This window comes from Panthera pardus, unplaced genomic scaffold, assembly GCF_024362965.1.
Source record: "Panthera pardus isolate Hobbes unplaced genomic scaffold, ASM2436296v1 HiC_scaffold_15, whole genome shotgun sequence".
NCBI lineage: Eukaryota > Metazoa > Chordata > Mammalia > Carnivora > Felidae > Panthera > Panthera pardus.
The window spans coordinates 80642820-80658358 of NW_026526710.1; the positions used below are offsets into that span (position 1 = coordinate 80642820).

The following is a 15539-nucleotide window of genomic DNA, read 5'->3' on the forward strand; positions in this document are numbered from 1 at the left end:
TTATTTTTTTAATTTTAAGTAATTTTCCATTTGCCTTTGGGGAAAACTTCACACAATCATCTATGTTCAGTCCCTAATAAGGCTCTCAGGGACAACCACAAGCTGTTCACAATTCCCAGATGCTTAAAAAAAAAAAAAATCCCACGCATGACAAAAGTGTATAAATGGCTGTTTTGCAGTTAAGAGTCATTAGGCAGGTCTCTGGACAGGGATTTTAAGTAGGAAGAAAATCAGTACGTTTGTCGGAACTTGAATTCTTCTCTGTACTCTAAGTGGCTAGGGAGAGGAAAACTTTGTGAAAATTGTTTGAAATTCAGGTGAGGATAAAGATCACTTAAAGAAAAGTAGTTCCTAGGATTAGGTACTTTCTAATTTACATTGTTTATAGTCGTGTAAAGCAAGTAAATGTGCATGAGGTAGGAACATACACCCAACAATGCTTCTGTGTAACAGCATCATCAGATCAACTTAACGTGAGGTCTTTCGGCATTTCTTTCTCTCTGATGCTAACTTGTCATTATTATTATTCAAATTCGCTATCTTGTTTATCTATACAAATATGGTATGTATACAAAAACCGACTGCAGGCAAACATTCCAGGATTTTGTGCATTAGGAACGATGAATAAATCAATACCTGGGGTTTACAAAACAAACTAACTGGTTACCTACCTTTTTTTTTTTTTTTTTTTTTTTTTAATGCAATGTCTCCTAAAAGAACTGACTTGGGCAGAGGTATCCATAAAGACACAGAGACATAATAGGCCATGATTGAGCAATCATCTCACTTGTGATGCTGGAAACAGTATGTCTTGTCTGGATATCCAGCCATCATCCAGAATTTTAAAAACTTAACTGAGCTGAAAATTGGAGTTGATCCATTTCAGCAGAGGCTATTTTAACTTGTGAGCAGTGACACCAGTGCTCTTGAATTCTTTTGCTGTGGTTCTAATTATATAAAGGAACTGTCAGAAACGTTATTTTCTATGTAGGTGAAGATATTCAAAACCTGAAGTTCATAACACTATGTCATGGAAATAAATGTATCTGGCATTCCAGGACATCTCAGCTCAGACAACCCCCATGCCTACAGTATTCACATCTATCATGAATTCACAGGGACGGGACAGAAGGTTCTGGATAAACGGGCCCCTAAAAAAAATTCTCTTGTCTACAAGCCGAAACTGTTCAGGAATCAAATCACCTGGGAGCAAACTGGTTGCCTTTTAGCAGAAACTAAAGGCCAAAGAAATAAACCAAGTTTATTTCTCTTCCTCCTTGTTCTTCCAGCCAACTTGGGAACAGAGTCCCACAGTCAGGAAACTCCACCAAGCTGTGTGCAGGCAAGATTTGTAACCTACAGTACCTATTCCTCTATGCTCCTACCTCTTTGTCAACCCTCCACCTCACTAAAGAAACATGGGAAGGGGGCGCCTGGGTGGCTCTGTCGGTTAAGCGTCCGACTTCAGCTCAGGTCACGATCTTGCGGTCCATGAGTTCGAGCCCCGCATCGGGCTCTGTGCTGACGGCTCAGAGCCTGGAGCCTGTTTCAGATTCTGTGTCTCCCTCTCTCTCTGACCCTCCCCCGTTCATGCTCTGTCTCTCTCTGTCTCAAAAATAAATAAATGTTAAAAAAAATTAAAAAAAAAAAAAGAAACATGGGAGGATTCCCTTGGCTGTGGCCCCATGATTTCCCGCTGAACATTTCTGTCATTTTCATTTGCAAGCCCCACCCACCAGGTCCAGTGACGCAATTATGCGCCATTTATACAAAACATGCAAAACAAGAAAACTAAACTTTCCTATTAAAGGAAATAGATTTTTTGAGAGACATAAATGTAAACAAAATTCATGCAAGTTTTCTCCTCGAGTATTGCAACGGATCTCCTCAGAGTTTAGGTTTCTCTGATCAGCAATTAAACCTCAAATATTTCAGTGTAGCTAGAAATAATCTAGCTACAAAACTTGAAAATAAAATGGACATGTTTTAGAATATGTTAAAATATAGAGACATATACTAGAATATATAAAAATATTAACATACAAAGAGTCAGTCAAGAACATTTATTGAAAATCTTCTGGAAAGATATTTTGACAAAGATGCCATAATCCCAAACCTCAAGTAATTTCCTAACATAAGTGTCTGGACCCGTCGCAAACAGGCGCAATTATTGAGTGACTCAAAGGTATAAATTCCCGAGCTATAAAAGTTCGAGAAATTCAAAATGTTTCATAGTTCAACAGCAGGGAAGCCGTTTGGGGCTAATGTGGAAAAGTTGTGAACATAGAAGACATCTGACAGAAATCCTAAAGGAATGGAGGCAAATGGGGTGAAAATTAGTAGGTTGGTTGGGAAGAGGGAAAGTAAGAAAGTGAGAATGACTAGCAAGGCCATGGAAGGTACAAGCTGACATTCCAACCAGACTCGCCCTCTGCCCTCATCCAGGCCGCCTTGTCCCAGCCAAGAAGCGTAAGGGGCCTGTGGCCCCCCACCAAGCCTGCGTACCAGCTTTGGGGTCTTCACCAGCCCGGAGGAAGGGGCACCTTTTTCTAATCTGCCTGCCCAGAGAGGCACCGTTTGAAATCTGTCTGCTTGGAGTGAGCTCCTTTTTGTGCCCAAAGACCCAGTTTGTGGTAGCTCAGTACGAGAACGTAAATATTCATGCCCTGACTGTGGCAGCTGGTTTCCTCTGTCTCACATTTCTCTTTTTGATTCTGTACTCAGTGATTTCAGTTACACTTCCTTGAATATCATTTTTTGCTATTTTGGTCGAGAATCAATAATGGCTCTCATTGCTCTTACATGAGACCCAGAATCACACCAAGTTATCACCTAATTGATACTAATTATATTAACCCCCAACTCAAAATCTCTGTACCAACCTAGTCACTTGATTGCAGTCACGCACACACAACTTCCTCGTCCCTCCTCCCCCGTTCCTGTGCATATTTTGTGTTACTTCTTATACCCTGTTTTGTCTCTGTTCTCTGCTCTGATCATCAGTTGAAACTTGGTGGTTCCGCTGAGTGGCCTCATTGGCAGAGGAAGATTGGACAAACACACGAGTAACAACACTGTTCGGCAGTGGCGAACAGAAGTTTGTTCAAAACTCGTCTCCTCCGGAAACCTTCTGAGAGAGCTCATGTCATTTCTTTGATCCTCATTCTTTTTATAACCAATAAGCTCGGCTGAAACAATAGTAGGCTGAACATCACTCGGTTAATATTAAACAGCTTCACAAATTCTTTTGGTGAAACTAAAATGCTTTTCTCGTGACTAATGACAATCTAGAAGACATAAAGGGCCCAAAATAATCTTGGTCACCATCAGTAAACACACATTTCCCCCTGTTCCTTGCCCCATGCTCTAGACAAGTTTCAAGTTCAGAAAAGCCAGTCTGGAGATATTTCAAACTACTTCCCAGGTCCTGAGTGCAAAGGACAGGACACAAACATTTATTTCCACTCAGCAAAGAATAGTCAATAGGAAATTTGGGTTCAGCCCATGCTTCTGCCATGTTCTCCCTCTGTTCAAAATGTATCAAGAGCTGGATGGGACATCAGCATGACTCAGTCAATTAAGCATCTGACTCTTGATTTCAGCCCAGGTCATGATCTCATGGTTTGTGAGGTTGAGCCCCGTGTCAGGCTCTGTGCAGCTGCTGCAGAGCCTGCTGGGGACTCTCTCCCTTTCTCTCTCTCTCTCTCTCTCTCAAAAAATAAATAAATAGGCATTTAGAAAAAGAACTGTGGGAATGCAAGCTGGTGCAGCCACTCTGGAACACAGTATGGAGGTTCCCCTCAAAATTAAAAATAGAACTACCCTATGACCCAGCAATTGCACTCCCAGGTATTTATCCAAGGGATACAGGTGTGCTGTTTCAAAGGGGCACATGCACCCCCATGTTTATAGCAGCACTATCGACAATAGCAGAAGTATGGAAAGAGCCCAAATGTCCATTGATGGATGAATGGATAAAGAAGATGTGGTATATGTATACAATGGAGTATTAATTGTCAATCAAAAAGAAGGAAATTTTGCCATTTGCAACTACGTGGTTGGAACTGGAGGGTATTATGCTAAGTGAAATTAGTCAGTCAGGGAAACACAAAAATCATATGACTTCACTCATATGAGGACTTTAAGAGACAAAACAGATGAACATAAGGGAAGGGAAACAAAAATAATATAAAAACAGGGAGGGGGACAAAACAGAAGAGACTCATAAATATGAAGAACAAACAGAGTTACTAGAGGGGGTGTGGGGGGGGATGGGCTAAATGGGGAAGGGGCATTAAGGAATCTACTCTTGAAATCATTGGTGCACTGTATGCTAACTAATTTGGATGTAAATTTTTAAAAATAAAAAATAAAACAAGTTAAAAAAATAATAAATAAAAACTTAAAAAATTTAAAAAAAAACTTAAAAAAAAAGAACTGGATATATGGCACACTGGCTGGCATCGTGTCTGACCTCTGAGTACTCGGTGCTTGTCTGAAGATGAACACACACACGCGAAAATCAGGGGAGAGCCCTGCGTGTGTGTGTGTGTGTGTGTGTGTGTGTGTGTAGAATATGACAGTCATGAAAATCTCTCCTTTGCATCCTATAAAAGAAGTTGATGGGAGCCAACAAAAGGATGCATAGCAGTTTATAAAATTTGTGTCACAATCACCTTTCCCTTGACAGTTGAAATAAATTAAATCTGCTCCACATCTTATACCTGTCTCTCTGCTTTAATCCCTACATTGATTTTTGACCAAACAGCCTCAAGACTTGAAATAATCAAATCACATCAGAGCAGATGTAAGTGAGCTATTTTGCTTTCCATCCGATTTTTTTTTAATTTTCAATCTTTACTTACATTTATTTTAAAATCAAATTAAACCAAAATATAGGGTCATCAGCTGGCATTTTCCATCAATTTTAACTTTTTACTAATGAGCCCTGTTGATATTCTTTTAACCTGCCAATTGAATGTCAAACAGCCATTTTGCAAGTGTTCAAAACACATGGACACTAACAATATTGGCCATGACTTTCAGTCACCTTCATTTTCAACACCGTTGATCGCTTATGTTATAGTTTTGTGCAAGAAACTTAGTCATGTTTGCATGAGTGAAAGACGTTTTTATTAATTAGTAAAAGTGAAATAACTGTATCTCCTAAAATGTATTACCTCTATTTTTTCTGATTTAAGATGTTTATAATTATTTTTTTCAACATATGGCAGAGAAGATCTTATTTCCTATGTGTGTGAGAAATGTTCTTTATGATATTTTTCTGAATAGAACTTTTCCTTGCCTTAGTCTCTGGGAGAAGAGTAATGATTGTGTGTGTGTGTGTGTGTGTGTGTGTGTGTGTGTTTCTTCTTCAGGTTTAAAAAACATTTCTGTAATACAAGTTTTTTTAAGGTAAGAAATATTTTGTATTTGTGCCTGAAGGAATGGAGTCAACATTTAAAATGAAGAAACTGTTAATATTTCTCTCCCACATATTCCATCAACCCTCCTTTGCATCAAGTTCTCTTTTGTTAATGTTTATTTTGAGAGAGGGGGTGGGGGACAGGGCGATGGTGAGGCACAGAGAGAGACAGTGGGACAGAATCCTAAGCAGACTCAGCATTACCAACACAGAGCCTGACACAGGGCTCGATCTCATGGATGGTGAGATCATGACCCGAGCAGAAATCAAGAGTCAGACGCTCAACGGACAGAGCCACCCAGGTGCTCCTGCATCAGGTTCTAAGAACAAGCTCTGCCTCGCCCACAGCCCTCACTGTCATCAGAGAAGCAAAGAAGTTTCCATGTGGTCCAAGGTGATTATGAGAAAGTGCTGTCCTTTGGCAAATGTCCTCCTCGGCACACAGAGCTGCTGTAGTGGCAGCACTGGAGGCTGCTGTGTGTACAAACTGTGTTCTTCTTCTTTTCCAACGCAGGAATAAACAGCAGTCTGCAGTATAAGCAGAGTCTATAAAGGGACAGCCAAATAAATCCCAGGGAACCTTGGCTCTAAAAGTCTCCACATAAGCCAAGGCACATGAGCTGGCTGGAAGCACATGAAAGAAAGGGAGTGGGAAGGGAAGGGAAGGGAAGGGAAGGGAAGGGAAGGGAAGGAAAGGGAAGGGAAGGGAAGGGAAGGGAAGGGAAGGGAAGGAAAGGAAAGGAAAGGAAAGGAAAGGAAAGGAAAGGAAAGGAAAGGAAAGAAATGAAAGGAAGGAGGAAGGAAAGGAAAGGAAAGGAAAGGAAAGGAAAGGAAAGGAAAGGAAAGGAAGGAGGGACGGAGGGAGGAAGGAAAGAAGGAAGGAAGGAAGGAAGGAAGGAAGGAAGGAAGGAAAGAAAGAAGGAAGGAAGGAAGGAAGGAAGGAAGGAAGGAAGGAAGGAAAGGAAAGGAAGGAAAGGAAGGAGGAAGAAAAGGAAAGGAAAGGAAAGGAAAGGAAAGGAAAGGAAAGGAAAGGAAAGGAAAGGAAAGGAAAGGTGAAATACAATTTCTGTCATCAGCAAAAATAATTTTTTCTGACATGTTCCTCTGCTATGAAACTCGCCCAGAGGCATAACTGAGAGAGCCTGAGAGGAGGTAAACGCTGCCCTCCATCCAGACTTCTATGTAGGCCTCTCTGTATTTGTACTTCAGGAAGTGAAAAGTCACTTTTTCTTACTCTCACACAGGTTTTGTGGGGCCTGCAGCTTAAAAAATGAGGGCCTCATTACGACACAGGAGACAGATTACTAATACAAAAGAAATACGATTTAGAGGAAGAGGTCCTAAGGCTAGTCTGTTGCTGCTCTGAGGGCTGAAAACAATGGAAGGAATTAAAGCTCCGAGCTGGCAAAGTAGTAACATTGTGAAACATTTATCAAATTCCACTCAACACTGACTCAGCAAATACGAATCCAACACCATTTTGTTACTGCGGAGGACACAGAGGATTTAGAAACGTAGTCACCACCATGATAAAGTTGTAATGCAGTTGGAAAAAACATAAAAGTTATACAAACCGAGACTTGCAGTACTTTTCCGACTTACTAATTTTTTCTTTTAATTTCAGGAATGTGGCAGATCGAGAAATTGGAAAGGTTTGTAATCGTTAAATCTGTAATTGATGGATTCACAAGGTAAAGAAAAAGCAAATACTGAGATTCAAAAACTGACATTTACCGAAACTCAATCATTAAAAAATATTTTGGGGGCGACTGGGTGGCTCCGTCAGTTGAGCGTCCGACTTCGGCTCAGGTCATGGTCTCACGGTCCGTGAGTTCGAGCCCCGCGTCGGGCTCTGTGCGGACAGCTCAGAGCCTGGAGCCTGCTTCGGATTCTGTGTCTCCCTCTCTAGGTCTCCTCTCCCACTCATGCTCTATCTCTGTCTCTCAAACATGAATAAATGCAAAAAAAAATTTTTTAATATTTTGAACAACAGTCATGACAAAGACAACAGAAACCAATCCAGTGGTTGGCCTTCTCCAGTTTTAACACTTGAAGACATGCATCACGTACTTACCATCAGTTACAGTCAACCTCCTCACAAAGGTTTCATTTTCTCCTGTTCTGGCACTGAAACCACAGCGGTAGAGTCCTGAGTCAGAGACCACGGCCTGGGGCATGGTGATGAAGGTGCTGGTCATTCCCGGACTACAGTCACTCGACATCCATCTTTGGTACTTTGAAGTATAAATTTTCCCTTGGGACAAGTTGCAGCTGGTCAAGAGGTCAATCTGATGGGGCTGGATCTTCTCCCAGGTAATTTGTTGGACTGGCCACTTTGTTGGAAGCTCACAGGAGAGTGTGATATTTTTTCCAGGTTCTGAGACCGTGTGGCTATTTGATGGCACAGCTATCTCGAAATCATCTGAAAACAAGAAGCAAATGATTACACTTAGGACCTCAGATTTTGGGGTGTGAAGGTGCCAGCTACCCTTAAAGTTCTATCGAAAGTAATGGCAATGTTCTTTAACAGTTTCATCAACTATAAATGATATCTTTAGGACACATTTTTTGTAAGAAAAAGACTTTTGAAAGAGGCTAGTAAATAAATAAAAAGGAGGATATTCTTGTTCACACATATTCCCTTAAGTTTTACGTGGTTAACCATATAACAAGAAACACAATAAAAACCACTAGTGCTTTCCTCGGCAGCGATCTTACCAAGAGGCTGAATTTCACAAGACTATTCTGCAGAAATGCTGGGCTGGTGACTCCAACACTGTATCCAGATTGTAGTCATGCTAAGATTTTAATGGTCATTGAAAAGATGACCATCGAATAAATACATGCATAAAGGTTTTTTTTCAGATATATAAATATAATATATAGATTTTCCAGATATGTCTTATGCATACATAGAGTAAGGGTCCACATGGGATTTAAATTCCTGGGTACCAAGGAAGTCCTTCAATATTTCTTCCTTCCACCATAGCTGAAATACCCAGCAGAGCACTCAGCAAATATTCACCAGATATCCAAATCAGTAGTTCTGGGCTACCTTCTTGACTACCAGTTGTAAGAGACAAGAGGAGAGGAGAGGAGAGGAGAGGAGAGGAGAGGAGAGGAGAGGAGAGGAGAGGAGAGGAGAGGAGAGGAGAGGAGAGGAGAGGGGAGGGGAGGGGAGGGGAGGGGAGGGGAGGGGAGGGGAGGGGAGGGGAGGGGAGGGGAGGGGAGGGGAGGGGAGGGGAGAAAAGGAAGTGGGGGCACCTGGGTGGCTCAGTTGCTTGAGCATCTGACTCTTGATTTTTGATTTCTAAACCCAGGTCATGGGATTGAGCCCCATATTGGGCTCCACACTGAGTGTGGAGCCTGCTTAGGGTTCTCTCTCTCTCCCTCTGCCCCTCTCCCTCACTTGCCCTCACTCTCTCTCAAAAAAGAAACAAAAGAAAAGAGGAACAGGAAAGGAGAGGAGAAACCACACTTGAAAGAAGATATTGAGTCTAAAACACAGTAAGATTTGCTGTCCATATTAAACTAGAATACTTTGTCTATAACAGTTTCATTTCCACCAAAAGGTAGCTTCTTTTCTTCAACAAGTGGTTCCATGCGTCAAAATGTTGTTGAAAAGAGAAAACCACACAGCATTCCAGTTTTTCAATTTGTAATCATACAACTGTTTATCAAAGTTAACACTTTACCCACATAATAAGCACACAGTAAGTAGCATGTTATCTCTAAGTAAAAAGCCACCACAAGAATGGGGGGGGGGGAGAGAAATGGGAGAAAATTCACAAGCAATGGGAAAAACAAGGGGCGCCTGGGTGGCACAGTTGGTTAAGCATCCGAGTTTGGCTCAGGTCATGATCTCACAGTCCGTGAGTTCGAGCCCCACATGGGGCTCTGTGCTGACAGCTCAGAGCCTGGAGCTGCTTGGGATTCTGTGTCCGCCTAGCTCTCTGCTCCTCCCCCGTTTGCACTCTCTCAAAACTGAGTAAACGTTAAAAAAGGTTTTTTTTTTTAGTTTTTAAAAAAAGAAATGGGAAAAATAAGGAACTAAAAGCTTAAAGCAAACAAACGAGAAACTAAAATGAAATTAAGATGGACAAGCAGTGACGAGAAAAGGGAAAGAAATGAGAGGTAATATAAATAAAAGGACAAGCACATGGTGCTGGGAAAATATCAAGAACATAAAAGAAATGAGAAGAAAGAAAAAGGGACACATTTTTCTGTGAGGCGTGCGAGACCATGGGGAAACAGAGGCAGGCCCGCCCTGTGCTCTTCTATTATCTGTCTTCGGTGCAGACACGCCTGCCATCCGGTTATCTTCTTTTGTGGCACCTCCCTCCACCCATCTCGGGAGCTTCATCTGCCCGTGTGACCACAGCTGCTCTCAGGAAGCGACCCTTGTAATGCTGACTTGGGTACAAAGGGGGATCCGCCCTGAGGGGTGTCTACACTTGTACAAAGGACAGATCCACAGAGCAATGAAGGCCATCTCCGATGCTGACCAGCCAGGTCTCAGGGGCTGGTGGAGCTGTCGTTGAAGGAGCCCGGAAGTTTCCAGAGCCCAGGCTCTGCGTAAAGACCCACCTGTCAGTAGACACGGACGGGGCTCAGCCTCACAGGCCCCGCTCAGAGGCAGGTGGTGCTGAAGCACAGAGGAACCTCCAGCTAACCTGTCCTGGCCACCGGAGTCGCTGGTTGGTGGCGGGTGAAAACTGAGACTCACGAGAGGTCTGCGGAACTCCCCTTGTCTCCTGTGCTCTTTGCTGCTTGTCACCTAATCCTCCAGCATGGCACATGTAAGGCGACAGGAAATGACCCTGAAAACAATTACCCAAAAACCCCGCACACAAGAGGACCCCGGTGTCCTGATGTGCTTGGAACTAGAAAGCACGTCTACTTGAAATAGGGATCAAAATGCTGTCGTTAATAGGGAAGATTCAAATCTTAATAATAGAATGAAAATAATGAACACCAGTTAACTTTATATTTCTATTCGGTTATGTATTAATTCTCAGCATAAACCGAGAATAGACCACAGTTTGTTCTGTTTAAAAGATTATTTTTTAGAGCAGGGTTAGGGTTACAATAAAACTGAGAGAAAGGTAGAGATTTCCAATATACTTCCTCCCTCCTCCCACACGCCGCATCCCCATTATCAACATCCCCTACCAGAATGATACATTTTTTACCAAATATGAACCTATGTTGTCACATCATAATCACCTAGAGTCCATAGTTTATACTGGAGTTCACTTTCGGTGTTGTACATCCTGTGAGTTTGGACAAATGTATAAGGACACGTGTCCACCATTATGTCATCTGGAGTATTTTCACATCTCTAAAAATCCTCTGTGCTCTGTCTATTTAACCCTCCCTCCCCTCAACCCTTGCCAACCACTGATCGTTTTACTGCCTCCATAGTTTAGCCTTTTCTAGAATGTCATATAGTTGGAACCATATGGAATGTAGCCTTTTCAGATTGGTTTCTTTCACAGAGTAATAAGCATTTAAGATTTCCCCACCTGCTGGGGCACCTGGGTGGCTCAGTCGTTTAAGCATCCAACTTCGGCTCAGGTCATGACCTCACTGGCATTGGGCTCTGTACTGACAGGTCAGAACCTGAAACCTGCTTCAGATTCTGGATTCTGTGCCTCCCTCTCTCTCCACCCCTCCCTTACTCTTGCTCTCTCTCTCTCTCTCTCTCTCAAAAATAAATGGATATTAAAAAAAAAAGTTAAGATTCTTCCATGTGTTTTCATGGTTTGATAGCTCATTTCCTTTTGGGATTGAAGACTATTCCATCGTCTGGATGGACCACAGCTTATTTATCCATTCACCTCCTGAAGGACATCTTAGTTGCTTCTGAGTTTGGGCAACTATGAATAAAGCTGCTGTAAACAACCATGTGCAAGAGTTTGTGTGGACATAAGTTTTAAATTCCTCTGGGCAAATGTCAAGAAGCCTGATTGCTGGATTGTATGCTAAGACACTGACAAGCTGCCTTCCAACTGGCTGCCCCATCTTACACGCCCACCAGCAACGAATGAGACCTCCCTCCCTGTCACGCTCTCACCAGCGCTGGCTGTTATCAGGGCACAGGATTTCGTCTGTTCTAATAAATTGATCTGTGTGTTGTTTTTATGTGATTTAATCACAAAATATGATGAGAGATTCTCTGTACTGTGTATATGATTTTTCTGACAGGATAGATTATTTTTCAATTTATCTCAGTGCTTCATCACCTTTTCCAAGTACCACTCCATGCCTGGGTACCCAGATACTTCAGGGTATGCTGGTGCCTCGTACGACTGCCCCAGGCCACCATCGCATCTGTGGCCGCTAATCTCTTCTCCTTCACCACCCTCAGTAGGTAGTGGCCCTGTGTGCAGTTTGAACAGCACTACAATATCACTCATCAATTTCACAAGACCCTTACTCTGTTCAGTATAAGCTTCAGAAAGAATCCCAGACCTTTGGTATAGACCTTTATACACCACTCTATACTTGGGACCTAGAACCGTACTTGGCATAGAGCAGAGAAGTCAGTAAATAATTTTTGAATAAAGAAACTGACTTATAATTCCATCTTGCAGCCAATATGCAGGGTGTACCTACTGATTGGGGGGAGGGGAAGTTACCTCCATAAAACCTCTCAGAGTGAGAAATGTGCTCGAAATCATATGTGTAATCCCTGAATAAATTAACTGTTCCAGGCAATGACCATCAATGTCTGCAAATTCACAAAAGACCATTCATGTCTCCATGATGCCACGTTGGGGGCAGTCGCCTCCCCCAAATAATCCAGTCTGACTCTGCTCAAGCCTCTACACCTAACCACCAATTTACAGAACTACAAAGAGCAGAGAAACATGTCAAATGACCCCTTGGCAAGCAATCCATGGAAAGAGGACAAACACGAAACTCCTCAGCTCCCAATAGGATCTCCCCGATCCCTGAAAACCAAGTTTGGAACCTGTGGTGCTGTCCAATCCTCCTCTCTTCTCCTCTATTCATTCAAAATTCCGGAAGGAATTCACTGCTCCCGACTCTGCCTCCTTTCTCCTGGTTCCACACACCAAGGCACATCCTCCAACAGTGAAAGCCACGCCTGTTCCTGACCCTGAGTACTGGATGCTACGTCCTCCTGGACACTCTTTGCCTTCTGTGACCCTGCACGTTTCTGTTGTCCTCTCTCCTTTCCGACCTTCCTCCATAGACTTATGCAGGGTCCTTTTTTTCTCTGCTGGTCTTTTAAAACGTTGTTCTCCCCCAAGATTCCAACACTTGTCCCCCTCCAATCTCCCTCCCTGGTGATCTCCTGCCTTGCAATTTTCAACCACGTCGTATGTGCAGGGTCCAAATCCACAGCCTCTGCTCTCGGTCAGACCTCTCTCCAGGGTTTCTAAAGCACAAGACAATAACTTGCTCTTATGATGTTTAAAATAGGCTAAAAATTAAACAGCCAGAATTGCCCCAAGCTATCTTCAGGAGTACTACCATTACTCGAGCTAATTAGAAGAGATAACGGTGGTAACTTCACATATTCCCAACTGTGCCTAGAGTACGCATGTCCTCAATAGAGAAGTTTTCTACAAACTCTCAAATATAAAGGATCCATTTAAATGCAACATAAAGGGTGCCTGGGTGGCTCAGTAGGCTAAGCGTCCAACTCTTGATTTCTGCTCAGATCATGATCTCAGTTTGTGAGGTCGAAACCCACATTGGACACTGTGCCGACAGTATGGAGCCTGCTTGGGATCCTCTCTCTCTCCCGCGCTCTCTGTTCTTCCCCTGCTTGTGTTCTCTGTCTCTGTCTCTCTCTCTCAAAATATATAAACTTTAAAAAAAAATTAGATGCAAAGTAAAATGTCTACTACTTGATGACTAAGGAAGTATTTAAAGTGATCTGAGACAAAGGTTTAAAAAATCTGCAAGCACTCGTTAAGGGATTACAACCTCAAAGTTCTTCTCAAAGAAAATATAAAATTTTATTACTGTGTAGGGTGACAGCTGCTAACTAGACTTACTGAAGTCATCATTTCTTCATATATCTATCAAATTGTTGGGTCGTACACCTGAAATGAATAGCGTGTTATATTTTACCTCAATAATACATAAATACATTTTTTTTAAATAAAGAAAAATTGGGGGCAGGGGGAAGTAGGCAAAAGAAATAGACACACAAAGTCCCAGCTGAAGCGGGCAGAGAGGTCCGGAGAGCAGAGAAATGGCACTTTGGCAGCTCACGGGGCAGGCGGGGCAGGAGAGGGGCTGAGGTTCCCAAGTGGGGCCCTGCCCCCCTCACAGCTCTGCCCCGTGACAGACAAAAACCCGCAAAGGCAGACGTGGTGGGTGCTGAGCTGCCCTGTCGAGCAGCTTCAGGCAGAACAGAAACAGGAGCCATCAGCCTGGACCAGGCTGCTCCCAGGACACCCCTGACCTCCCCGAAACTCCCTGCCCCGCGATCGTTTCAAGTGCAGACGGCAACGAGAGTCGTGGGGATGGCATTTCTCTAAAAAGCTGGAAATGCACCCAGGTGATGTTTGGGGTGGGGCGGGGGGAAGGGTTGAACTGTGTCTCCCCCCACCCCACCCCCAGAAAAAATTCATAGATTGCCATCCTGACTGAAGCACCTCAGCATGTGATCTTATTTGGGAACGGGGTCACTGCAGAGGTAATTAGTTAAGATGAGGTCACACCACAGCGGGGCGGGCCCCTCATCCCACATGACAGGTGTCCTTCTAAAAGGGCCGACTGCACACTGGCATGCACACAGGGAGAACATCGTTTGGAGATGAAGGCGGAGATCAAGGTACGGTGTCCACAAACCGAGGAATGCCAACGATGGCAGGAGACCCCCAGAAGTGAGGAGAGAGGCCCGGGGCAGACTCCCCACCCCCCACCAGCCTCAGAAGGAGCCACCACTGCAGATAACACGGTCTCCGGCTTCCAGCTCCAGACCACTTCTGCTGCTCAAACCACCCAGCCTGCGGTCTCTTGTCCGGACAGTTCTAGCAAACTAACATGGGGGTGGGGCGAGGTGGGGAGGGGGGAAAAGACTTCATCAGGCTGGCATTTCTGATACAATCATCTGGATCTTACCAGGACCTATCAGAAGCAGCAAGGCCACCCAGTGAGGGAAATCAGCGATCTTCACAAGCCCCCTCCACACTCTTGCCATTTCCTGTCCTTCATTTAAAGTGCAGATAAAAGGTAGAGGAAGCGAAGGAGATAAAAATAAGCTAAGAGATTGCTTGGCTGAAAAGCACCGATAAAGAATGAAAGCTGTGCTGAGAGATAAAAACACAACCTGACAAACCTGTCCTGGAGTCAGGCCAAGCAAGGCTAATTGTTTCAACGAAAGAAGGAACTAGAATTGGGCAAACAATCCTGGGCGGCAAATCAGAGATTCAGCCCAGAAGATACATATTGAGGGAGGGTTTGCAGGGCGTCCAAAGGGAAGCTGTGAGGCCCCTGTCTGGGCACCAAAGAAAGAAACACTTGCAACTCCAGCCTGGATGGATTTGGGATTCAAATCCCCTTGGGATTCAAAGCACCTGCTGAGGCCAAAGCACCCCCCCCCACCCGCCACCCGACCTCAGGCTATCCCCCCAGTAGCTTCATGGAAACCCCCCCGCCAACACCAACCTGAAGATTGAGAATGTCTGTCTAAAGGGTCACCATGGACCCTCATATGTAAATTTTGCTCACAGGCTTTATTCATGAAAAAGTAAATTTCAATCTCTCTGTCATGACACCATGAGAACTATGCTTTTTTGAAGTCACTGCCATGAGGTTTGTTGAAGTACACAAAAAAGTTTTACTTCTGAGCATCTCTGCAGTTCCTCCCAAGCAGAAAAATAAATGACTCATGGGTGTATAAGAATTTTAAATAGTATAGTTCGGAGGTCTTGTAAAACCAAAAGATGACAATACAACCCAGGACCATTGGCTTGTTTTCTACCAAAAGGTTAGCAGGTGACCTCACTGACTTGGAAATTTAATGTAAGACTTTCTGCATGGCAGAGTTTTACAGGAAAAGAATCAAAAGATTAACATCAACCCTAATCATGTCCTGCTAGATAGAGAATAGATTGTGTTAGTGAATTGT

At 43.5% G+C, this 15539-nt stretch overlaps 1 protein-coding gene across 2 annotated transcripts in view; it reads right to left on the reverse strand.

Annotated features, from left to right (window-relative positions):
• The window catches only part of CD226 (CD226 molecule), a 91221-nt gene that overhangs the window by 24347 nt on the left and 51335 nt on the right, over positions 1-15539 (reverse strand). For both annotated transcript variants that reach the window (XM_019432576.2, XM_053902826.1), the window contains exon 4: positions 7500-7847. In XM_019432576.2, the coding sequence (XP_019288121.1) occupies positions 7500-7847 (348 nt within the window). The remainder of the gene's footprint in view (positions 1-7499; positions 7848-15539) is intronic.